At 40.5% G+C, this 27,440-nt stretch overlaps 1 protein-coding gene across 1 annotated transcript in view; it reads right to left on the bottom strand.

Moving 5' to 3' along the window:
* Window positions 1–2,115: 2,115 nt before the first annotated feature.
* Window positions 2,116–27,440, bottom strand: part of GPR176 (G protein-coupled receptor 176) — an 82,631-nt gene continuing 57,306 nt past the window's right edge. Inside the window, exons 2-3 of the mRNA XM_087822362.1 lie at window positions 10,474–10,726; window positions 2,116–5,497 (exon numbers count right to left, since the gene is read on the bottom strand). Of these exons, the coding sequence (XP_087678488.1) occupies window positions 4,375–5,497; window positions 10,474–10,726 (1,376 nt within the window). The 3' untranslated portion in view covers window positions 2,116–4,374. The remainder of the gene's footprint in view (window positions 5,498–10,473; window positions 10,727–27,440) is intronic.

Genomic DNA, 27,440 nt, shown 5'->3' with positions numbered 1-27,440 from the left:
ATGGAACTATTTTCATCTATTTTGTTGATACTCAACGGTCCCTTTCAATATGAAAGCTTTCATTCTTCTGTCATTCTAGGACATTCGCTTTAATTATTTCATCAATGGTTTCCTCCTCTCCATTTTCTCTTCTCCCTCTTTGTGGAATTTTTATTATTTGGATATGAGACCTCCTAGACTCATTCTCTAATTTTCTTTTGTCTTTTTTTCTCTCTCTGTCCTAAACAGGAGCACTTTCCTATGTGCTCTTCTTTGCATATAATACATTAGCTCTTCTGTTGGTGAGGGTACTTTCAGCAGAAAAGCACTAATATGGACATTTACCTCACATCACAAGAAGTTCACAGGCCGGGCATATGATGTAGCAGCTCAGTGATGTCATCAAGAACATGTCACCTTCTCTCTCTACTCTGCTCTCCTCTTGCCACCTCCATTCCAAGGCTGGTCCCCTTCATGAATGTTGTGATACACTGTAGGCTCTGAACTTAGTGGGGGTACTTAATCCATAGAAATGTCCTTTCTTGTTCCTTAACTATAGCCCAGGCATATCCTATCATTCTCTGGTCACTTTTAGATATGAAAAAGTCTGGTATAGTTTAATGCTTTGCTATGATTCCTAATAATGTTCTTCCTTTCTCCCAACCCAGGCTTGACTTGTAGCTCAAGGAACTGACCATGAGAAGAACAAGCATCGTTTCTCTCTGTACATCACTGTTTCCAGCACCCAGCACCAGCCATGTGCACACTGAGCCGCCTCACCATGGTGCAGGGCTGCCAAAAGCTCCGAACTCCCAGAGATGAGATGGAGCAGCCGTTCTCCTCTCCAGTTGAATCAAACTTGTGCCTGAGCTCCTGATGTAATTTAGCACACCAAGTGATTAACTTACAGTTCCTTTTCCATGGATAGGGCCACTTTGACTTGTATATCTGTCTTTAATTACTCCACTTGCCTCTTACTTCACCAATATAGTAAATTATGCTCAGTCCTATTCACAATCTGCCTTATAGGTTTACAACAAAGTCGAACATTCTTTTTACATTCCCCACTTTTTTTAAAAAGTGAGAATCGTTTATTTAAAAAACATTCTAGCTTATACAGTTATTTTCTCTTCACGGATTCAAACAGTCCTTTGGCATTGTGTACTGCCTCATAATATCATCATTCTGAATATTAATTAATATTAGGGTGACTGGTGAAAACACCAGTTTAATATAATTTTCTGAAAAATATTCCAATTAAGCCCTCTAACCACTTTTTAAAAAAACAGTGTATACGCACTAATACTGATAGATCTTTACTTTGTACCAGACATCATGTTAAAACAGATCATCCCATTTAATCCTCACAATTGCCCCATGAGGTATATTATTGTCTCACTTGGATTCCCCTGAAAACAGAACTTGAGACAAAGGCTTTATGTGGTAGAGTTTTGGTTTCGAGCTCAATCCCCAGTAAGGGGCATGCAGGAGGCAGCCGACAGATGTTTTTCTCTCATCCATGTTTCTATCTCTCCCTCTCCTTTCCTATCTCTCTAAAATCAATAAAAACTTTTTTTTTTTTTTAAAAAAGGATAATATTGAAATACCATTGTGGGCAACAGGGACTTAATTTTGCCGCTGAGATATGGACAAATGCCTCTCACAATTGCCTAGCAGGACAGGAAGCAGGGCCATTTACCCACTGGTTCCCATGCCCCACTAGTCAGGGGTTACCCAGGAGCGAGGGAGTTCTCACAGGGCAGAAAGCAAAGCAGCTAGGCCTTGACTGCTCTCAGGGAAGTGAGTGGATGCAGCCAGTAATGGCCCACTGAAGATATGGCTCAAATCAGAGGTAAAGTATGTGAACTGGGGCAAAAGACTTCTGACACTGATTATCTCACATTTATAGAGAGAAAACCAAGGTCTCAAAGATGGGCCATCTGGCCTCAGAGCCCACGGTCCTAACCCTGTGCTATCAACCCCAGCACCTGCGGGAGGATGATGGCTGTGCTCCTCTCCCTGGAGAGGGAGCAGTCTTTCCACCAATTCAATCTGGAACACATGTTTGTGACATTCATTTAAACGCTGCATTTTCTCCTTCTGGAATTCATTTTTAAATTTGCAATACAAGAAAATGCTACATTTTCTGCATGTAGGTGCATCTGCATTTATGGGGGAAAATGAATACTTTTCATTTGCGATCATATAGGAAGACAGAAGTTCAGATAGTAACTGTCACTTGAGGGAACAGAAAAAACAAAAAACACACAGCTCATACAATCTTTTTTGAGTTCAGAAACTGCTTTTCAATTTTTTATTAAAATGTAATTCTTCAAAGAGTATAGAAATACACCTGGCAGTGACCTGTTAGAAGCCAGCCATCTGCTTCAAACATACAGAAGAAATACCTACCAAATTCTGCCTCATCAGAATTTATTCAGTTGTACATACATATTATCAGAACAAACCAAAGTGGCCACATTTGAAGATTCTTCTAAAGTAGACACAATATTCTGACAGATTATGTTTCCCCTTGATGAAAGTCGTAACAGTGGTGAAGGCTTTGAAAGATAAGCTTGAAGGGCCACATATTAACTATGAGGGCAAGGAGCTACGGATGGCATGCACACAGGGTCCAGGGGACAAGAGGCACCGGGGAAGGGAGTGGCAGTCCCGGTTTCTGCTGTGAGCACGCGCTTCCAGGAGACAAAACACACAGAGGAAGGCACTCCTTCTGCAGGGGAAGGGTCTTTGGGTTCACATTCAGGAATTATAAGACATCACACTCAGGAGAGGACAAGAGAAGGAGACTCCTTACGCACAGACTAAGTTTCTTCTGAGGGACAAGGACCAGTATGGTTTGAGGAAGGGATACACGAGAATCACTGCCTTCAGGACGCGGTGAGAAGGCCCACTTCCCCTCAAGCTTGCTCAAGGCACTGGATGGGCTCCCTTACGCACTACTAACAAAAACAAAACGCCCTAGAGAGAAGGGCTGGCACTTGATTTGCACTCAGTAAGAGGAAAGTGTCATCTGTGGTTTGAATTCAGCCTGGTGAAATGCTCGAGTGGACTTGAATTGCCTGTGAGAGCCCCCAGGTCTAATGAGGACACTGTCCTCCCTCTTCTATCCACTCTGGCTCCTGCTAAAACTTCACTGGGAAAGAGGCAGTAGAGCTCACCTGGGCTCCATGTTGCCTTGGCATTTTATGATTAATTATTTCTTCCTGTTCTGTTCCTCGTTTGTGTCCAAAATAAAGGGAGAAACCACAGTTGCACACAGATTGAAACTGAGACTGGCCAGCCTGTGACTGGAGTCTTCCTCAGAACAGAGCCATTTTTGTCAGCCTTTTCCCACTCTTTTGGACAGAATCACCTTTCCCAATCAAGTAGTTTTAGCTTGATGTTTCCAGGGGACCCAGTTTACATTAACTTTGCATTTTAAAATTACCTCTAAATTCCAAAAGTTTGCATGAGATAATTTTTTTCAATATACTTTACTCCAAATGACTGCTATGCAGCACATTTCAGGTGAGATCAAGTGGGAAGAGAAAAGATTACAGTGTGTGGACACGGTCTCTCTTCTCTACCTCTAAGCTTCTCTCTCATTTGTTGAAAAAAACACACACAAAAAACATAATTCAAGGGGCAAAGACATAGTAAAGAGCTTGCAGTGTTTTCCAACCAAAACTACAGACATGTCTTTCTGAGGGCTTAGTGATGCCAGAGAAGGTCAGGACAATCAAGGGCAGAATATCTCCCTTACAGCCAGGCACATCTACTGCCTGTCTGTCCAATGGGGCAGAAGAGCCATTCCCTATCCATGTCCCAGTGAAAGGGACAACAGGCAATGGAAGAAGCTGAGAGACATGATCAGGCCTTCCAAAGAAAGGGCATCAAATGCCAAGTCCCTATCTTCCCTGAAGAAACAGAGGGGTATTAAACATTTTAAATATATTTGTCATATTTCAGTCGATAAATAGGCACACTGCTCCACCCATATCCTGGGCTTCCCTTGGAGTGGCCTCTCCCTGTGAGCTCATGAATGCTCTTCCCTCCGTGTATTCTCTGCTGGACTCAGAGAACTGAGGATCCCCAAGAAATACACATGGGATACCCACCCCAAGACCCGATCCACAGTGCCCAGCTTTTGTCTCCACAGAGAGGAACACAAATTTCACTAAGGATGTGGGTCTGTGAGATAAATATATAAAGTCCCTCAATAAAGAAGACATTGATTTTATATAGATTTCCCTCTCATTCAAAAGCATTTGGCCCAGATAGGAAGCCAACCGATCCTGGGTTGCAATAAGATCACACAAATCACAGGGCCACAGTGAAGGGCGGGCCAGAGTAGGGGAGCTCCCTGCTGCTTCCAAGGATTTTCAATCCTTGCTAGGAATCCACCTTTGGGAAAATGCTCACTTTATTGTTTCTGCTCATTTTCCGCTCTACCCTGCCTACCTTGGTTATCTTTGTCTGGATCAGCTCTTCTGGGGTGTTACCCAAGGGGGGAAGCAGCCTCTTTTTGCTATTTCGGGTCTCTGAGAGCCACTGGGGAGGCAACTCAAAAGGACCAAAACCAAATTGCAGGGAGTACTTGCCAGGGAAAGTCTCAGGTTCCATAGGGGCTGCTGGTGCCACCTGGGATATAGAGTCCACTGTGCCTGGGGGTGACACAGGGTGTGCAAACTGTGGCCCCTGCTCTCCCTCCAGGCAGGTGCTAAGGATCTCCTTGGCCTGGAGGTCAGCAGAGCCAGTGTACTTGGCTTCACTCTCTTCTTCATCCTCTGTGGGCTTAAAGATCTGCTGCTGCCCGATGTGGAACATCTCCAGGAGCTGGCTTCCTGAGCGCACGCTGGGCTCCAGGCTGGCATCGGCCAGCCCACTCCCCGCACTCACCACGTTACGGCGACTATACCGGTGGTGCAGCTGTACCAAGGTCCCTACCAAGCACTTGCGGACAGATTTGTTCACAGTAAGAAAGAGCACAGGGTTCGCCAGCAGAGAGACTTTAGGCAGCCAAATGGCAGTGAGCAGCAAGAAGATGGAAGTGTCAGGGACATTGAGCACAGTCTGGTAGACGACCAGCGTAGCGTAGGGCACGCTGCATAAGATGAAGACCATCACCATTGAGAGCAGGGTGGCGTGCAGCTCGGCCTCCCGCTGGGAGGCATAGGGGATGGAGATGGTGTTCTGTGGGGTCCGGAGCGCCGCGATGATGACCTTCTTCTTCTGGCTGGCACTCAGGGCCCGACGGATCAGTATCAAGAAGAGGAAGACCACAGCCACAGGCACAATGACCGTGGTGATGTTATAGACCAGAACGTATACCAGGTGGCCCAAGGAGTTGCTCCAAACTTCGGTGCAGGTGGACATGGCGTAGATGTCAGCCACATTGGTCACTGCAAACACTGGAATGCTGGCCACCACTGCATGGGCCCAGATGTACATCACCAGTTCACGGGACTTGGCATCAGAAATTTTTCTCTCCAGCGGATAGAGAACTGAGTAGTACCTGCAAAATGCACACACAAAATATATTTCACAGCAGAAGATAAGCTTTAAATTAGGGGAATCTATATAACTAAAAGTAGGAGAGATGGGAGAAAGGATCAAGTTTTTTTATTCTGCCTAAGAAAGGGAACCACTGGGGAACCACTGGGAAGAGACATTAAGTTTTGAGGACTTTGCTATACAATTCATAACTAGCTTTATAATTATTGCCACCAAGATTAAATCCCAAAGAGTGCTCTCAATATAAAGGATGTGTCCACCTGCCGTAAAGACATCTATTTTTCAATGTAAGGGTAATTTATAAAAAATTTTATATAAGCCAAAAAAGATTTAAAGCAATTTTCAAAGCCACTAACAGAAAGAAATGTCTGCACACATTTCCAAAGCAGACTCATGCCACAGTATATGGATGGATATATTAACCTTATAAGCTGCTCAGGGCAGAACCCAATATGAAGGATGGACAAAGTCCTTCCATAAAACCAACTGACAAAAATTATGCCTGCTCAATAGCTATTGTTCCCACGATAATCACTTAGTAACCCTATGAGCAATTAATGGGTCTAAAATGCCTGCACAATAAAACCTTTTTCCTTCAAGTTTAACTTGATTATTCCATAATCACCTAATCAGAATTCCAAAAGTACAGCGGTACCTCGGTTTTCGAATGTCTCCGCTGATGAACATTTTGGTTTATGAATGCCATAAACCTGGAAGCAAATGCTTCAGTTTTCCAACACGCCTCGGAAGTCAAACATGCCACATGGTTTCTGATGAGGGCAAGATCCTGAGGCCCAGCTGTCGGCTGTGGATCCCTCAGTTTTCAAACGTTTCAGAACTCGAACAGTTGTCCGGAACGGATTACACTCGAAAACCGAGGTACCACTGTAACTTGTTCCCACATCAGCAGTGGTTTGGCAGAACTGAGTCGTTCTTCAGACCCTAGAGCTACATCTATCTTGAAAAGGCTGCCACTAGCCACAGGAGATGTGGTGATTATCGGAGATTAGCTCTGCCCTCATCACTGCTGTCAGCTAATGCTGGAGTCGACCTTACAACCCTATTAACATTCATTCACTCATGGGGCCAGGTGAGCATGCATGCTTTCCTGTCACAAGGATTTCTGAGCACCACCTATGTGCCAGGCACTGAGTTACAAAGGAGAAAAGCCATACAGGAATGTTTTTGACATTAATGGGGTGAAAGGCATGCAAACAAACAATTATAGGTGAGGAGATGACGGCTCTATTAGAGGTATGCACGAAGGAGGTAGGGAAAGGGAGCACCTGGGGAAATGTCAAGAGAAGGTGGCACTGTGGTGGAGTCTGGCAGGGGACAAGCTGAGGGAGAGTGCTCCAGCTGAGGGAGATACGATGCAAACACAACATGACCACGGATGACCAGAGATGCATGGAGACGATGGAATGTGTTCTAGACCTCTTTCTGGGAGGGGAAAAAAGGAAAAAAAATACGTAAGTTATGCATGCTCTCAATTTTATTTCTCTGAATACAGATAAAGGTTTCTAACCACAGCTCTATAAATCCAATGTGATGGCCTGCACCCACACATGAACACATGCCCAGGAGTCCACCGTCTCTGGTTCCTATTTGCTAACTGGCAGATAACAAACCCAGGCTTCCAGTCATTTTTGCTTCCATTATGTACTGGGGAAAAGATTGCAATGCAAGCACACAGGCTCATTATAAATAATTTTGTTAGTGTACGCCTCTAGAAAACAACGCAGGAAGTATAGGTGGCTCCCAGTTAACTTGCTGACTCAGTGCGATGAAACAAGTATCTGAGAAAGAAGTGAGAGAAAGAACTGTCTTTCCTTTACCTTCAGCACACCATACCTAAGCTTATGGGTAATGTGTATCTCTGAATAACAAAAAAGGAACCTACCAGCCTTATTTTTCTATAAAAGGACCTGTTTACCTTTTAAAAAAAATAATGGCAAACATACAGTAGCTTTTCTGATGGAAAGAAAATAAGGATTTCTTATTGTTAGCATGTTTTCCTCTCTAAGGCCAAGGGCCCTGAAATAACCCACAGTTATTACTGTATTAATTCCAGGTGTAACAGAAAAGTGTTCAAAATAATGTGTTCCCACTCTTGCTGAATCCTATTTTTAAAACACTTTCAGGATTCATAGCAGCTTTATTCACAATAGCCAAAAAATATAAACAACCTGACTGACAATCAACTAATAAATGGATAAACAAAATGTGGTAGAGCCATACAATAGACTATTACTCAGCAATAAAAAGAATGAAGAAAGTTGTTAGGAGAGTAGATGTCTACTACTCCTAAGAGTTCTCATTACAAAGGAAAAAACTGTTCTTTTTTTAAATCTATATGAGATGATGGATGTTAACTAAACTTACTGTGGCAATCAGTTCACAACATATGTGATCCTTTATGCTGTACACCTTAAACTCATAAGGGCTATATGCCAATTATATCTCAATAAAACTAGAAGAAAAAAGGAATGAAGTACTAATACATGCTACAACACAGAACCTTGAAAACATCATGCTGTGTAAAAGAAGCCGGACATAAAATATACATATTGTATGATTCCACTTACATGAAATGCCCTAAATAGCAAACACACAGAGACAGAAAGTAGATTAGTGGCTGCCTAGGTCTGGGGGTGGGAGTGGTGTGTAATGAGCATGAGGCTTCTTTTGAGGATGATGAATCTGTTCTAAAGTTCAATTACGGCGAGGGCTGCACAATTCTATAAAGATACTAAAATTCATTGACTTGTACACTGAAAATGGATGAATTTTGTGATACATAATTATATCTCAGTAAAAATGCTTTTAGCTCTGGTTGGTGCAGCTCAGTTGGTTAGACGTCATCTCGTGCACCGGGAGGTTGCCAGTTCAGTTCCTGGTGAAGGGCACATGCCAGGGTTGCGGGCTTGATCCCAGGTGGGGGGTGCCGGAGACAGCCAATGGATCGATGTGCTCTCACATCGGTGTTTCTCTTTCTCTCTCCCTCTCCTTTCCCCTCTCTCTAAGGAAAAAAATCAATAAACTATTCTTCAAAATAAAAGTTTTTAAAAGAACTTTCAGAAAAGTCCACAATGCGGTCTAAAGACATAATACCTCACTAAGCTGGTAGAACAAGGGGCAGCTTGAAGGACACCTGCTATAAACACAGAATGAGTTCAACACAAGATTCATTAGGGCTGCAATTACACCACCAGGATATAATTTGTAACTTGACTTTTCACTTTGACTTTTCACTGTTATATTCCAGTGCTGTGCCATGGCTCTTTCCAGATATTCAAAGGCCTCTTGTTGAGTATGGACGAGACATGCAAAGTTACTGTAGAGCAATCATGACAAACTGGCATCGCATGCTGCACATTTAGTTTGCTGAAGGAATTTGAAGAGTCCACATAATATTTTTTGAATGCAAATTAACTGCAAACATTTAAAAATGATAGAATTCTACATTTCTAATTTCTCTTTTAAGAAAATAGAGTCCTGCCCACTAAATTTAGATAGCCACAAAGCAACTATTAGCTGCATCTGCTAAGTAAATGACCCCAATGAACATGACTGCAGACACAGAACCCTAGCCTGGCCCATGTCACTTGGATTTGCCACCTGACTAGTCTGCCCCTGTGGATGGTGAGTTTCTAGTGAGGAAATTCCAAAGAGCTAGAGTGGCTCCCAGCAAGATCTGGTGGTAAGTGACTGCAGAAGGTATATCTAAGGAACAATGTGCCAATAAGAAGCAAAGCCTAGAGAAAGAGAGGTAAATATTCATGCAATCTATCCAAGCATAGGCCACAAATAATTCATTTAATTCTTCCTACTGCTGAGGAAACTGAGGCTCAGAAAGGTTAAGCCACTTTGCCCAAAGCCTCCCACCAAGAAAGCATGTAGGTAGAGTTCTGGCTCCAGAGTCCCCTCTCGTAAGCCAACTACTTCTCCTAGTATGCAGGGGCTTTGTGTGACTGTGTCCCTCTATGCGGATGACACTAGGCAGCCAATGAAATCAGGGTTCCAGGCCTGAGAGGCGGACGTGACTCCACAAATCAGTTCAACAATCCATACCCTCACAGGTCATTAAGGTATTAAAGTATGTTTTGAATGGAAAAAAGTTTAAAAATTCCAAATTCACGTAAAATGTCGTTAAATTTATCATAAGGTATAAAGTCAGAAGAGCTTACGTTATCCCTTCAGCAACTTTTCCTCTCTGCAAATGTTGAAATCAAAAGTACTCATGGGCACAAAATACTTTTCAATTCTTGCTTGCTTATTTAATTCTATTCTCTAAAATGTATTATTATCCCAACTATATTTGTGACATGCTAGCAACAAAGGAAAAAGGCAGGAAGCTGTTGATTACTGAGATCTTTACACTTTGATACATTTTATTAAATTAGGTATGATGGTAGTAGCTAAGATACAAGATTCATTTCCAAATGAACATCCTCCCAAAGAGGATGGGAAGAGAAAATAACCATCACAATATAAGGCCTTGGAAGTAAATCCTCCAAAGGAATTCTGGTATCATCTGGCCAGGTCCAACTGGACTATCTGACCTTTTGTTAAATAACCACTGAATTATTCTCTTGTTCTTCCAGCAATGTGTTCATCCTACATCAAAAAGCCCTAATTGCAGAGTTGTCAATCAAATGTGCCAATCTACTGCAAACTGCAACCCAAATACCACCAATTCCAACCAAGCTGAACCTACCCCATGACCCAGTAGCTCTGCCCTAGTATCCTCATGATATGACCCCCAATGTTGCATCTTTTTCAGATGGCCCTATTTTCCGTAGCTGCTGTTAATCCACCTGTCTTGTGTGACGCATCTGCTCTGGCTATTCATTCTCTTTCTGTCGACCACAAGCTGACTAAGAAGTGGAATAATGACTATTTCCCATTTGCTTGGTGATACTAATATTTCAATATGCTTAAAAAAAAATTGAGCCTCTGGCTACCTGACCTTACCTGTCCAAGGCAATGGCAGGGAAGCTGAGGATAGTCACAGAGCAGAAGACTTTGTGCAAAAATTTGACGACCTTGCAGAAGAGCATGGTGTAGATCCACCAGCAGCAGTGAGGACTGGTGCTGAGGACGATGTCGAAGGGCACGCAGACCAGGCTGGCACAAATCCCCGAGCAGGCCAGGTTTTTAATGAACCTGTTGGTGACAGATTTGAACACGGTTGTGCGGCAAGTTGACCATAACACCATGAAGTTTCCTGGCCAGATATGCAAAATAAATAAATAAATAAAAATAAAAATAAATTTTAAATAAAAAGAAAGAAGACAAAAAAGGAAAGAAAATACAGGTTAAAAAAGACTGAAAATCACATTTTAGAGTTGATTTTAAAGGATTCAATGTAAATACTTACATATTGTCAATTTATGGGGAATTATTAAATCACTTATGTGTATCTCAAAAAGTCTAGAATGATTTTTAGTAGGGAGTTCTGTTATTTAATTTAGGCATATTCTGTCATGTGGCCCTTCACAGCTCTTATAATTATTCATTTGTTTGATAGCATACGATGCTGATTCAGTCTCCTCTTGAGTATAAACAATTTGCTAGGTATTACTTAATCTCAGTCTACTCTCACCAAGTTGGGAATGACTTCCACACCACCAAACTCTGCAACAGAAATAGGACGCAAGCCACACATAAAATTTTAAATTTTCTAGAAGCCACATTTTAAAAAAAATGAAAAGCAGGTGAAATTTTAATAGTGTATTTTATTTAACCTAATATATCCCAAATATAATCATTTCAACATGTAATCACTACTTTAAAAAGTAGTAATGAATTATTTTTCATTCTTGTTTTTGTACTCAGTCTTTGAAATTTTGTGCCCATTTCTTCAATTGAAATAGAACCGACAGCTGCCATTGTATTAGTTTTAGGTGTACATGGTGTGTATTTTGTTTCACATGTATAGCACATTTCAATTTGCATGAGTCACATTTCAAGTGCTCAATAGCCACACGCAGCTGGTGGCTACTATTCAGGACTGCACTGTTCTAGGCCTTTAACACAAATGACAATTTGACTAGCTCTCTTTGAGCATTCTTCTCGCATGGCTTCCACCGATCTATAGTCTCCTGGTTTTCCTCCTACCTTCCCACCTCTCTGGTGTCCTGGCTAATCCTAGCTTTCTTTACCAGGCCCTTATCTATCCTCTCTCTGCAGCCTCTCCCTAGATTAACTACCCATTGGGGTGGCTCTCTATTGGAATGTTAATGACTCCCACATTCACATCCCAAACTAGGCCTCTCCTCTCAACTCCAAACTATTTCCAACTAAAGGTCAGATTCCCCACCCCTCTCGATCTGTTCCGCCTCCCCTCGGTCCTCAAAAGCCTAGGTGATCTAGGTCTCACTTCTCCCTTCCCCTGGCTCACCGGGCACCAGCCACTCTGGTCTTTTTTCTTCTTTAAACAGAATCAAGGTTGATCCTATCTCAATGCCTTTGCACAAGTTTTTCATACTGAGTAGCATCCTCCTCATATGTCTGGTTCCTTTTCATCTAAGTCTTAATGTAATTCAGTCTTTTTATTTTAAATACTTACTGTTCCTCCCTCCATTATAGTCTATTATAATATCCTGTTGTGGCCGTCATAGCTGTAATCACAATTATTAATTTGTTTACTTGTTCCCCCTCCATTTCATGAGGATAAAAACCATGTCAATTTTGTTCACCGTTATAACTCCACTGTCTTGCTCAGTATCTGACACACAACAGGCATTCAACAAATATTTGTTGAGTAAATGAATGTGTAAGATAAAGGACAAGCAATAACCGAAAGTCCCTGTGGTAAGATGACCGTTTGTAGTAGGTACAACATGTGAGGATATTCTAAGTCAGTAGTTCCCAAACCTTACTGTGCACCAGAATCGCTTTACCAGACATTCTGAATCACAGCTAATATGTATGAAACTGGGAACCTGCATTTGTAACAAGCGCCCCAGATCCAGTTGGCCCCCAGACTAAAGTTTTAGAAACACCTCCTCTACACAGAGTTTATATTACCAGCACCCACCGCTCCCACAGCTCACAGGGACCAAGTCTTCAGGTCTGCAGAGCAGCCTACTCTACAGGTGGAGCTTTTACCTGGCGAGAGAGCCAGGTCCTCTCAGCCAATCAGTCCTGGCCCAAGGACACTACCACCTCCTGTGCACATACTCCAGTGAACTGAGCCAAGAGCTTGGCCTCACTCGGAAGGAGAGTGATGGTACCGGGGGGACAGCAGGGTTCAAGGCTACAGCCAGTCACTGCAAGGAGCTTCCTTTGCACCTTAGATGCTGACATAACTTACTGTCAAGGGTCTCTCTTAAAACAAAATATTCCGTAGCTACCTCTTATCTTCCTGGCAAAGTAGAAAAAATAACCACTGTGTTTAGGTAAGTAGGCCAGCTGCTTCCAAGAAATTCTCTACCAAACTTTCCTCACATCAGTAGCTGCCTCACTGAGATAAACCCAGCTGTATGAATATACACATTCACACATTTACTCAGCGGAAGAGCTGTTTTACTAATATTACCACCTCCAGCCCCTCAAGCTTTCCTGTCACCAAGGTGACAGAGCAGTAATAATGTGTTTGAAGCCCCACTGACTTGGGGAATTCTTTTTTCTAGCCTTTTTCCACCGAAGCACAGATTAGAATCTGGCTGAAGCATCTTTCCTCGCTTCATTTTTACATACAAGACTTAAATTCTGGTAACCATCTAAAAATGAAATAGCTTACTCAAAGAAATTTGCCATGGAGAGAGTGCACGTGTCACAGTATCTTTAGCTGTCAGAATTGGGGGGCCTCCAGTCCACTGGGGGACTTCCCATAAAGGCAATCTTTCTTTGCTATGAATCAATGCAATCTTTCATTACTGTCAGTCTTTAAGGTTTGGTAGGTTATGCTTAACAAAACATTTTGAGTATCCAAACAAACAGGAAAATTCATTACAAATGAGAGGACAGCAGTGGACCAGGGTCTCTCAGGCACATAGTAGAAGCCGTTGAAGCTTAAACTGATTTCCATCATTACCTTCGTACTCTGCTCTCCTAGCTTTCTCTCCCCCCTCTAGACATCGGCATACTTTTTCACTGCTTAAAAAAAAACGTACATTTTATTAGTACATCCACACTTTGTGAATAAGGAAACTTGTTTTCAATGGTAATTATTGAAACACCTGAGAATCTTATAATCACATTTTACCTCCACTTATTTATAAAACTCTAGGTGGCATCTGGAGCCTAATCCCTCTTGCTATTAAGAACCTGAAGCTAAAGAAGGCTATGTTCTTTCCATTCTCTAAACCACTACTCTCTCTCCTCACTTAAAAACTGACTCATTTGACTCTAAGAACCTGAATTAGACCCAAATATCAGGAGAGGAGCACCCACACTCAATATCTGATTGGCCACACATAAAAAAAGGTATATGTCTGTACACACACATGTATAAATAAGCAGATGAGCATACACACACATGCATACACACAAATATATTCATAACAACAAAACAAGATGGTTATATATTTGATCATTTAATCTCATTAGTACTTTCTAGTCTCCTCAGTTTTACAAGGCACTGAGGATAACTCAGTATATATTTTAAGTAACATAGTAATCAACCTCAAGATACTTCTTTTAAGGTTATTTTATAAATTTATTTTTATTGTTGACAGTATTACAGATGTCCCCCCTTTTGCCACCCTCCACCCAGCCCCTGCCCCACCCCAGGCCTTCACCACACTATTGTCTGTGTCCATGCGCTATCATATATGCACATATGTTCTTTGGTTAATCTCTACCCATCTACTCCCCCCCGAGATCTGTCAGTATGTTCTATGCATCCATGTTTCTGGACCTATTTCGTTCATCAATTTATTTTGTTCATTAGATTCCACATATGCGTGAGATCATGTGATACTTGTCTTTCTCTGACTGGCTTATTTTGCTTAGTATAACAATTTCCAGGTCCATTCATGGTGTTGCAAAGATAGGAGCTCCTCCTTTTTTACAGCCACATAGTATTCCATTGTGTAAATGGAACGGGCACTTGGACTGTTTCCCGATCTTAGCTATAATAATAATGCTGCTACGAACGTAGGGGTGCATATATTCTTTCAGATTGGTGTTTCAGGATTCTTAGGATATATTTCCAGAATTGAGATCGCTGGGTCAAAGAGCAGTTCCATTTTAAATTTTTTGACGAAACTTCATACTCTTTTCCACGGTGGCTGCACCAGTCAGCATTCCCACCAGCAGTGTACTAGGGCTCCCCTTTCTCCACACCCTCACCAGTACTTGTTGTTTGTTGATTTGTTGATGGAGCCATTCTGGCAGATGTGAGCTGATACCTCATTATAGTTTTAATTTGCATCTCTCTGATGATTAATTGAACATTTTTTCATGTCTATTGGCCATCTGTATGTTCTCTTTAGAGAAGTGTCCATTCAGGTCCTTTGCCCATTTTTTAATTGCATTGTTTGTGTTCCTGGTATTGAGTTGTATAAGTTCCTTATACATTTTGGAAATTAAACCATTATCAGATGTATCATTGGAGAATATGTTCTCCCATACAGAGGGTTCCATTTGCATTTTGTTGATGGTTTCTTTTGCTGTGCAGAAGCTTTTTAATTTGATGTAGTCCCATTTATTTTTTCCTTGCCCTAGGAGATGTAAGATACTTTTTATTTTTTAGATCATGTTCTAAATCACCTAATCCCCCTTAGAAACGATTCAAAGCCCTCGCTGGGTAGCTCAGTTGGTTAGAGGGTCATCCTGATACACTAAGGTTTGGGGTTCAATCCAGGGTCAGGGCACATAGAAGAATCAACCAATGAATGAGTAAGTGAATGGAACGACAAACTGATGTTTCTCTCCACTACCACTATACCCTGCCACACTTCCTTTCTTTCTCTAAGATCAATAAATATAAATTTAAAGGAAAAGAAAAGAAAACCTCTTCATTTCCTCAAAGATAATTTACCTCTTGAGGTGACACAAAAGACTCTCTAACCCTTTAAAAAAAAGATTCAAGTTCTTCCCATTCTTCCTCCCTTTATATTTCCATTATACTTTCTAATGCTGGGCTCTGTGCCAATATTCTGTGCCAGAGCTGTGGGCACAGCAACCCAGTTAGTACACACAGCACACAAAACCACAAGGGAAGTAAGAGGGAGAGGGTGAGGGCATCGGTACAGATCTGCTCTCCCTGGGACTGCTGTTCCTCTATCATTCTTCCTAATGTAAAAGACAAAGATTTCTCTTCACACAGTATGCTTGATATTCAAAGATGACTAATGTTGAAGAAAGAGTCATTTCAATTAACAACAAATCACACATAGTGTTTGACAAACCTTGAGGAACTAACCAGGCAAGATTTTTCCAACTAAATTTGCCTCTAAGAAATTTTGACTGTGGTTGTTTTTGTTTTTTTAACTGGTTCATAGGCTTTGCAACAATCTTGGTGTGTAAAAGAGACTAATAACCAAAACGAAATATTCCAAAAGTGCCTTGGAAAATAGTGTGCCTCTGAGAAGCCTCCTGAGAAAACAGATACACTAGCCTTTAAAAACTACCAGCTTTGCCCTAGCCGTTTTGTCTTAGTGGTTAGGGCGTCAGCCCGCAGACTGAAGTGTCTTGGGTTCGATTCCGGCCGTACCTCGGTTACGGGCTCAATCCCCACTCCACCCTTTCTCCCTTCCACTCTCCCCGAAAAGCAATTCAAAAAATATCCTGAGATGAGAATCCAAACAAAACAAAACACAACTACCAGCTTCCTCAGAGACTTACAGCAGTTTTAAAAAATATTCATAACCATGCTTTTACAGAAAGATAATATACCTCCAAAAAACATTCTGAAAAGTGAAACTTGAAAAAAGCAAACTGGAGGCAATATATTGCATGATAAGGAAAACCCTAAGAACTCAGACTATGCCAAGAGAGAGGCCAAAGTGAATTAACAAGAATTAAAAAGACTACAGAGGATTTCTACATTCAGCAAACACATGTGATGCAAGAGGAAAGTCTAAGCAAGTGAGGCAATACCAATTCAAAACAGAAGGAAAAAAACAGAAAACTACTTTGTGTAGAATGGAATTCGAAATTTCTTCTTAGCTTCAGTTTACAACCAAAAAAGTAACCAAGAACAGGGTCTCTTGGGTTAAAAGAATTATGTAAAATGAACATTAGGAAATGCTTTTAATCAATCTGCCAGATAACAATAGGAGTGACTTTTAGCCTATGCCTTTATATTTAAAGTGGCTTTCTTATAAACAGCATATAGTTGGCTTTTGTTTTTTCACTGATCTGATAATCTCTTTTAATTGGTATATTTAAGATCATTTATATTTCACGTAATTAGTGCTATGGTTGGAATAATATCCACAACCTTGCTAGTTGTTTCTTAGTTGTCCCGTATATTTTTTGTTCCTTTTTCCTCTTCAGCTTCATGATTTTGGATTGAGTATTTTTTAGAATTCTGTCCTATTTCCACTGTGGGCTTATTATTTCTACTTCATTTTAGTGGCTTCCCTGATTACTACATGCATCTTTAATTACTCAGCCTCCTTTCAAATACTATTATACTACTTCACATGTAGTATAATGATCTCCCTCTTAACCTTTGCACTTCTACTATCATACATTTTACTTTCATATAAACTATAAACCAAAATACATTGCTGAAATTTTAATTTTTTGCAGTCAATTAACTTTTAAAGTAAAATAAGGGGGAAAGGTCTTTTACATTTATCTTTCATTTTAGCCGTGTCTAGAGAGCTTTATTTCTTTGCGTATATCCAAGTTTCTGCCTGGTAGTTCTTCTGCCTGAAGAATTTCCCTTAACATTTCCTGTAGTGTAGGTCTGCTAGTAATTAATTCTCTCAGAGTGTGTCTGAAAATGTCTCCTTTTCCCTTTATTTTTGAAGGAGATGCTTGCTGGGTATAATTTTTTTAGTTGAGAGGGTTTTTTCCCTCAGTACTTGATTGATGTCACTTTATTGTCTCCTGGATTTCAAAGTTTCTGATAATATGTTTGCTATAAATCTTACCTTTGTGTGTAATGTGTCTTTTTGCTCTACCTTCAAGATTTTCTCTTTCACTTTGGCTTATAGCAGTTTGAACATGTGTCTAGGAGTGTGTGTGTGTGTGTGTGTGTGTGTGTGTGTGTGTGTGTGTGTGTGTGCCTGACTAGGGAGACTCTGATCTTCTTGGATCTATGGTTTGAGGTCTTTTATTATTTTTGGATAATTCCTGGCCAATATCTCTTCAAATATTTCTCTGCCCCATTCTCTCTCTCTCTTCTCCTTCTGTTATTCGAATTAAATGTAGTTATGTGTGGTAAACAAAATAATGCCCCACCACCAAAGATGTCCATATCCTAATTCCTGGAAACTGGGAATATGTTAGGTTATATGGCAAAGAGGAATTAAGGCTGCCAGTCAGCTGACTTTAAAGTAGGGAGATTATCCTGGATTATCATAGTTTTTTTTTAATTCTCTATCTGATCACTTCTATATCTGACTCATATCTGAGTCGGGATCTTTGATTGCTTTGTCTCTTGACATTGGGTTGTTTTCTTGCATTTTAATGTGTCTCATAAATTTAGGTCAAAAGCCAGACAACATCTTTGGGACAGTAGATACTATTAAATAGTATTTACAGGACATTTGGGCAGACATAGACACAGAAACACTCATAAAATTACACAGAAGCACTATTTAGGTCAGATTCCAGATCCCAGGCCACAAATCAGCAACTTCATTTAGTAGTCTCATAAATACTCACAGTACTTTGCAAAAGCAAGAAACAAAAGAGAACATGTTTAATAATTTAAAGTGGAAAACGGGAAAAGATAAAGAAAAAAAAGGATGACAGAGCACCAAGAAATATAAAAATGGGGGTGGGGGGGTGGGTAGTAGATACCTCCTATGTCTACACCATGCTACAGACCCTTTGGTTCCTAAACTTGCATGATTACGGGGGTCCCCTGGGAGGCATTTAAAACAGAGATCCCTCTGCCTCAGCCCAATTGAATCAGAACGCTGCAGGGTCTGAGAACCTTTATTGTTATGGGCTCAGTAGTAAATTCTGATGACCAACCAGTCTACACCACCACAGCCACTCACTGTCAGTCTTTACTATATTGAGCACCTCAATGTATTCACTGTTTTTTTTCAAATATAAAGAGAGAACTTCCAAAATTGAAGGCAAAAACACACAAGTTGCCCTGCGCTGTAATGATAGTCTCCATAAAGCCCCAAGGAAATCCTTCTCTGGTTAAGGATCAGTGTTGAGCTGCTGTTCAGCTTCTCAACATGACCTGAAGACACAAGGTCAGCTACAGCTACAGAAATAGCTTTACCTACCAGAGGAAAAACACAAGAAAGAATGACATCCTTTGACCAATTTTTTATTATCAGTGCTCACTGACTCATTGCATCTCTTCCAGCTGCTCACTCTCACTGGCCAAAAAGAAGGAACAGAAGGATTTTAACTTTAATCCATTTTAAAAATAAGCTTATTCATGCAGTAGCCATAGAGTACATTGGGATTATATATTTTGTTTCACAAAAAAGAGGAAATAACTAAAAAGTATGGTTGCATGCTGAAAGCTGCACAGAGAAGGCTGAGAAAGCAGGATGGAACAAAAGAGAATACGACCCCCAAGTCTTGCTCTCCAGGCTACAGCTTTAGTTATTGTGTATCAGAGTTTATCCCTGGGCAATCAGGACTGCTCTAATTACTTGAAAGTCTGGAACTTCAGGGCACCATTTTTGTTTTGGGTTTATGTTTGTGTGTTTTTCAAGTGAAACACCTCATGGTTTCTTACAATTATTAAGGTTTTAAAATTCAGACAATGCATAAAAGTATAAAGAAGAAAGTAAAAATAACCACCCAGTAATAACCATCTATAATGTTTACGGGTTTATTTGCCCTTTGAAACTTATTTTTACATATACAGACTTCTGTTTATGCCAGTGAGACAAAATTCTGCACACTAATTTTTAACTACATCTTGTCACCATATCAAACATCTTTCTATGACAATAAATAAAAATAGATGTATATCATCATTTTAACAGCTACACAAAAGCAACAGTGCTTTTATGGTCTTGTCCTAATTTATTTCATCTATTGCATTTGATGAGTTTTTAAAGCTATTTCCAATACAGCTCGATTACACAATGCTGAGATCAACATCCTTATATATATAAATCTTTGAGAACTGAACTGATTATTCACTGAGAATAAATTCCTAGAAACAGAATTTCTGGGTCAAACGGCTTGGACATTTTTTATATATATTGCTAAATGGTCCTCCACCAAAGGCATGAGAGAGACGGTCTCCCCATATGCTTGCTAAAAGGTTCTGCAATTTCACTAAAATGTTTTGAATTTTACATGCTTCCTCAATTCTAGGATATTGTTTTTTATATTTCTAGGAAATGTTTATTCATTGTCTCTTGGAATTTTGAGCTCCCCTTTTTCTCTTTATTATCTTCGTTTGGCACTCATTAGACCTCATTCTGTTGGTTACATCTTTTGACCTCTCATTCATATTTTCCATCAGTTTAGCTTCTTCTGCAAACTGGGTGACATTTCTCCGGTCTACCTTCCATTTTATTCTCAATTCATCTGGAAATAATGAAATCATACTTTAAAAAAAAGTCTTCATTGATTTCAGAGAGAGGAAGGGAGAGGAAGAGAGAGAGAAACATCAATGATGAGAGTCACTGACCGGCTGCCTCCTGCACGCCCCCGACTGGGGATCGAGCCCCCAACCCGGGCATGCGCCCTGACCGGGAATCCAACCTTGATCTCCTGGATCCTAGGTCGACGCTCGACCATTGAGCCACGCCGGCTGTACTGTAATCATATTTTGAGATTTGTATCTGGGTCTACTTCAAACTACCTATTCTTTATTCCTAGTGTCCAGTTATTTTACTATGGCTTCCATTCCTTCTTTAATCCGTAATCATATTTTTAATGCTTATGGTTTCTTTCAGATTATTCTGTTGTATCTAGTTCTAGATGTTAATTTTGTCAGTCCGCTGGTTCTCCCCTATGGTTTTCCTTATATGATTTTTAATCAATTATGAGCTCATAGTCTGCGGGGGTTGTTTTTCTGTGGTAAGCTATATTCCCTGATTTTGGAAGTCTTCCAAGTAGCTAGTCAAGCACACATTAGCATTCTGTTGCACTTTTGTGTGCAAATAAAAGACAATATGATTGAAGGACCTTTCTGAGAAAAATTGTATATATAGAGAAATTTTCATCCTATGGAGAGGCAGAATATTTTAATGACTAAGAACACAGACCTTGAAGTCTTACTCTAGATTCAAGTCCCAGCTCTATAACTTACTAGCTATGTGATCACACATGAATTAACTTCTTTATGCCTCTGTTTCATCATCTGTAAAGTGGATATAATAACCTATGTGCTAGGGGCATAGTAAGGACTAAATGAGGCAGTACAAGTAATATGTGAACAGTGCTGAGAGGAACTTCTTACACAAAGGTTCCAGAGGGCACCAAAGAAAGTTCTAACAGAGATAGAGTGAGAGGTTGAGCGAGAGGAAAAGAAACCTGCATCCATGTATACAGAAGAGGGCAGCTCACCCCAGGGACTTGGAGGCAATCACAAATGAGAGACAAGGGAGGACTGACTGTCCTTCAAGTTCCAAATGGAACAGTGGGATCTGCCAAGTGGAATCACCCAGCTTTACCCTATAGTGGCGTCTTGGGTGGTGCTGCTCTGGGCAGAATCATAGCAGATTGTCTCATGGGGTCAGGATGGGACCATGGCATCTCAGTGGTTGTGGCAAACTTGGAGCTCTCTCCTCTGGCCTGTGGGTCATACTACTTGTCCCCCTCCTCCTTGCCATGTGTATTCAGTGACTTCACTAAAGCCTTGTCTCCCTAGGGAGGCAGGAGCCACTGCAAGATCTGCTTCTTTCTAGGATGCTCAGCCTTCACTTGAATCACACGAGAGGTCTCAAATCAAGATATCTCTTCTTGTCCAAATGGGGTTCCTGCTCTGAGATTCCATCAAGCCTATTAGAAAAAACATTGCAAACACTCCACAGAAATCTTACAGCAGCATGCAAACATGATACCTTTTACTAGAACACCAGAGTGAATCAAAAATCACAAAGGGTCAAGAAAATAAAAAAGGAATCGATACAAAAAAACAACAACAAATCACCATGTTAATAAAATATTCAACTTGGGGAAAAAAGGAATTAATAATCTTGACATGGTTTCATTTAAAAAAAATGAAAATTCTCAAAGTAATGATGATTGCCTGATAATACTTTAAATTCTACTATCTAAACAGCTTGAAATAATTGTCACAAATAATAAAACAATTACTATAGCTATGCTTTGTTTAAAAAAAAACACTTAAAAAACATTAACCATTACCCACCATCTTCCCAACAAATAGCCACTAAACACCTCTGTGCATGTAGGTTCACAAGATGAGCAATTAAGAGTTTTAACCAAATTAGGAAAAAAAATATTTGATTTCTTCCCACCATTACTAGAAATCTGAGGGCACTGGTTCATTTTATTCAGGTATGATTCAGATGTAGTTCATTATGATACTGATGTTTTAAAATAGTTGGTTAAAAAAAATTGCCAGAGAAAAAAGTATGAGATTGATTAATTAAATCCACTTTAAAGAAGTGCAGAGGTACAAAAGTGACTTACTCAGTTTAGCAAAAGCATTCAATAGTTCCCTGCTGCCAATAAAAAACAGCAAATCCAAACTTCTCCACATCAAACAATACCCTTTAAGATATGACCTCTGGCTGCCCTCACACTTAACACCCAAAGTTTCAGCATCCTGATGGAATGGAATGAATCTGTACATCTAAGGGTCAAATCCATGTCTTCCTCTGAACCCTTAAATCTGCCACTTAAGCAAAACCCTCAAAAAGAACTCCATTTCATAAGAGAGAGAGAGAGAGCAAGGAAAAGAGAGAGGGAAGGAAAGACAAGAGGGGAATGAAGAACTCAGTGTAGAGAAGGCAAGTAGAGCCTGGAGGGTTAAAAAATGACACTGTTGCCCTAGCCTGTTTGGCTCAGTGGTTAGAGTGCCAGCCCATGACTGAAGGGTCCTGGCTTTGATTCTAGCCAAGGGCATGTACCTTGGTTGCAGGATCAGCTCTGGTCGGGGCGCGTGAGGGAGGCAACCAATCGATGTGTCTCTCTCACATCAATGTTTCTCTCTCTCTCTCTCCCCCACCCCTTCCACTCTCTCTGAAAAGCAATGGAAAAAATAACCTTGGGTGAGGATTTAAAAAAAAAAAAAAAAAAAAAAGACACTGTTAATTAAGCTCTGTGAACCTGGGAGTAGGGGACACCAACATTAAAAATTGAGTTTCAAAGTTCATATTTCCAAAGGAAAGTTTAGATAGTTCTAAAAAAGATTCTACCTTATTCTGATTTAAAAAAAAATATTTTTAAATATATGCAGGTAAATCTCCCAGCTACCCAAAGAATCAAGCACTGGTTAGCTGGTAAGTAGAGCTTTTTTGTCACCGGTATCAGAAGAATTATAATTATGTCCATCAACAAGAATGGTGGGGGGTGGGACCGGCTTGTAGCCAGCGCTGTGCCTGGTGGTTTTCAATACAATGTGCTCTTCCTCTCAGTCTAAAAATTCGAGCCTCTTCCTCACTAGTGAAGTGTCAATTTGCTGTAACTTGTGATTAAACTATCCAATACCTGCCCAACTCTGTTTAGGCTGATCACTATTAGCATGAGAAAATTATGTTATTTTAGTTACAATTAATTTGATTCCAGAGGTTTTTCTGAAATGATACAGGATATTCAAATTAAGCAGGAATTGAATTAGCAGGAAGAAGCTATGTAGTAAGACTATTAAAATTCATGGTGAATTTTACATAATTACTTGAATGAAAAGCAGCTTATGAAATATATATCCCCAATCTAACCTTGGATGGTTTCTCCTTAGAATACTTGCTCCCAATGAATAATTTAGATAAATTATTAACAGTATTCACTTTTGCGATGCATAAGAATATATAAAGAGACTCCAACAATAGCCTCTTCCAGTCAGCTCCTGGGAGGCCACACAAGAGGTTTTTGGTGACTCTACAACAAAAGCACGTATGTTTTAGCAACGGTGGTATCCCCAAAGGCAACCTGAATTGCACAATCAAGACAAAAAGAACTCAGTAACCTTAGCCACTGGGCTTCTCTCATGGAAGTCATAAAGCCCCTGAAATTAGCTCAATCCCTAACATCTCTTAACACACACAGCCAGATACACACAGATGCATAAGGTCTGAAGTTGCTGACTCTCCTTTCTTTGACTACTCAATTTTTTTTCCATAAAAACCAGTATACCTTGCTCTCTTTCTTTGATCTCTCACATTAAGTCTAGTAACCTCCCTGAAAGGTATATTATTCTTTGAAAAGCTATAGAAAGAGTTTCAGGATACTAGGCCCAACTAACTGTGACAGTGTTGAAATGCTTTAATAACCACAGGTTCCATTTCCTCCTCATTAGGTGTATGGAGAAAGCTTCCAGAGAAAGGGAGGAAATGAGTTCTCTAACTCTCTTCATCATTAGGCATGCTCCCCTTGGATCTTCATCCAAACAAGCCATTCTTGATTGAGTGGAGGTCAAGCAGTTCACTGTCGTAAATATCTACTATGCAGGCCATCTCACGAAGAGGTCCTTCCTATATTAAATTACTCATGTAATCTTTGAAGGCAGGGTCCATATCTCCTGCATCATTCATATTGCATTTAACCTAGAAGGATTATTTTGCCCCTAAAATACTGTAAATTATGAAGCCAGAAAAGAACCTTATCTGAAAAGATCTGTTAACTGTCATGAGCACCACAGTTTTATATCTAGAAGTTGCTTCATATACCTCAATACATGAATAAATAAGAGCCTGAAGTTTAATATTACTTCATAAGAATTATCAGAATTGGGTTTTTTGTATACTCAGTTTTGCAGGTACATCTACTGAGGGCAACTGCCTTTGATCAACAAGCTGAATGTTTACTATCTGCCCATTGCCAACACACAGTATCAGAGCAGCTTGGACATGTACTCAGCAATGATCCATCACACTATACTATAATTAGTCTAGTGAATGGACACACAACACTCACACACTCTATTATCCTGCTCCCTGTTCCTGTAACTGTAATTATGCAGTCTGAAAGGGAAAATTATGGTGGAAATATTTCCAAAGAACACATGGGTAAGATAATTGGAGGTCTAAGAAAGGAAAGTGAGCCCAATCCTGCTTCAGTCTGTGGGGACCCAGACCCAGCACGGCTGATGTGAGGTACAGGAATAAGATTTTGGAAATGCGAGTCCCTTACTCCTTATGATCTGGCACAATCTGACTATGACAATAATTAACAGTTTAACATTCCAATCCTACTTCTTTAGTTGAGTTTGGGCACAGAGGCAGGAGAAAGGGGAAAGGCCAGAGGGTGGGGAGCAAGGAACGGTATTCTAATTCTTCTACCAGATTTCAGACCACTCTCCCACTGCAGTGAGGTTAAATTTGCTCTAGAGTAGACTTCCTTGCTTCCTTCACCACTTTCTCCCATCTCTGCAAGTAAGAAGGCCAGCAACAGGGGGTGTTTGTAGAGTGAGGAGCTGCGACTAGGAGAACTAGAGCAGCAGATGGGATAAGAGCTGGAGGCAGCCAGATCCAGGACAGGGCCAAAGACAGATTGAAAAGTCACAGTAAGGTTGAGAGCAGAACACAGAGGTGTTAAAAAAGATGAGGTTTGCACACAGCCCCTCAGGGCCAACTGACAACATAATGGAAAAAATGCCCAGACAAAATACTAGGAGGCAAGAGCTCTGTAGGGAGGAGGGAGTGGAGTAAAGCAAGCAAAATAAGAGACTGGCACATGGGTAACAAGGAAGGAGCTTGATAACTGAGACAACCTCAGTCTAGATCCTAAACTTGGAAAATGGTTCCTTGTGAGGCAAGAACTAAATGGACAAGCTGTATCTAAGGGCCTTGCAGGTGTAACCGTGATTTTGGAAGCACCTGTAATGAAGTACATGTGGGTGGGCAGAAACAACACTTTTCAGAAAGCAAATTCTAACACTTCTCTTTTTCTCTTTTTCCTCTTCTGTCTCCCTCAAGTAGTACCAGAGGATGGAGAGAAAAAGGGCAAATATCAAGAGCAAAATGACATGGAGAATAATTTAAATTCCACTTATCTCCCATGCTAAGCCTCATTTTGTATGTGCATTTTCCAGTGACATTTAAGGAAACCCAGGCCTTCCGTGCCTGCATCATCATTAATCACACTGGTGAAAACTGGACAAAAGGTTCCTTTGCTTTGTATCATGTTCTAAGACTCCAGGATTTGTGATTATGGTGACTACAGTGACACAGATAACAGAGGAGAATTCTCCTAACATTTTAGCATTTCATGAGTAATCAGCTTCCAATTCCTGCCTTTTCCCTCTAATATTAGTTTATTTGAGTAACACTGAGTTATTTACCATGTAATTTTCTTGCTGGTTCAAAATGAAATCAGCATGAAATGCTATTAGCTTATTTAAAGCACTAAGATCAGTGAGAAGATGTGACCTCTTATTTTCCCATTATAAAACAAAGGGCAAGGGGGAGAATTATCTATCCTGTGAAATATTGCTTTTCAACTTTGTAGGTCTGTAAATTACTGGCTTTCACAATGTAATCAATGTCACTGATTCAATGTGGATGAAATAAATATGATAAAATATAAAATCTGTCCACTTCCATTAAGCCCCAGTTTCTAGTAGTCTTCCCTTGACATTATTCTTATAAAGGTTGAAGCATCCAAATACCATGGCTAAAGGCAGAACACTCGCTAATAAATATTAGCCAAAAAATTTTAATATTACCCCAGGTAAGAAACAAAAGTGAACATATACGCAATGATCAAGGAACAGTGACATGCTATAACGTATAAACTTGTTGCTTTTCTAATAAAGAACTGTGAAATTCTTTAAAAGGAGTAAAATGGTAATTTACAACACCAAATAGACTTTATAAAGTCATAGGCATGGAAGGAACCAAAAGAATCATCTATACCTTCCTTGTTTCCAGACATGCCTATGTAACTTTTATATAGAGAAAAGAAATTTTTGCTAATTGTTAAGACTTCTGGACAAAGCAGTATCTAAAGGCCCCTTATCCTAAGCAGCTTCCAAAATAGCCAATGATCCCAGCCTCCTGGTATTCATATCCCTGTATAAACCTCTCCCACAATGAATAGGGCCAACTTATATAAACAATAGGACATAGCAGAAATGGCAGTGAGATTTCCAAGGCTAGGTCATAAAAGCCATTCCCACTTCCATCTTAATCTCTTCTGAATCACCTGTTCTGGGGAAAGCTAGATGACACATCTTAAGAAAACTCAAGAAGGCCCATGGAGAGACTGGAGTGATGAGGAACTGAGGACTCTTGACAACTTGGAAGGAGATCCTCTGGCCCCTCTCAAGCCTTCAGGTGACTGCAGCTCTTGCAAACATCCTGACCATAACTTTATGAGAGACCCTGAGCCAGGGTGGGGAAGGTGGGAAGAAAGGCCCTTGGCTCCTGGCCTGATGTGGATACGTTGTCTGGGAAGGAGAACATAAAGAGAAGAAAAGACACTGAATGGAGAGGTGGGTGGGGTACAAGCATTTCCTGCTTTCTTAAAATGTTGCTCCCAGGTTTCCTTCCAGGTTCTCCAGCAGGAAGGGGCGTGGGACCAAGCCCAGGTTTGGCCCTCTGCCAGCTGAAAGGGCAGCCCACATGGACCAAGAGGGGGTCAAACACTTGGCATCAGCAGAGAGAGTAGCAGGGTTTGAAGGTGCCAGACAAGGTTTCTTGCAAGTAACTTGGAGAGCGGGACAAGTAATCAGGAAAGTGTGATTTTCCTCT

The sequence above is a fragment of the Miniopterus natalensis genome, chromosome 1 (assembly GCF_054644295.1).
Source record: "Miniopterus natalensis isolate mMinNat1 chromosome 1, mMinNat1.hap1, whole genome shotgun sequence".
Taxonomy (NCBI): Eukaryota; Metazoa; Chordata; class Mammalia; order Chiroptera; family Miniopteridae; genus Miniopterus; species Miniopterus natalensis.
This window is presented reverse-complemented; position numbering and strand designations above follow the sequence as displayed.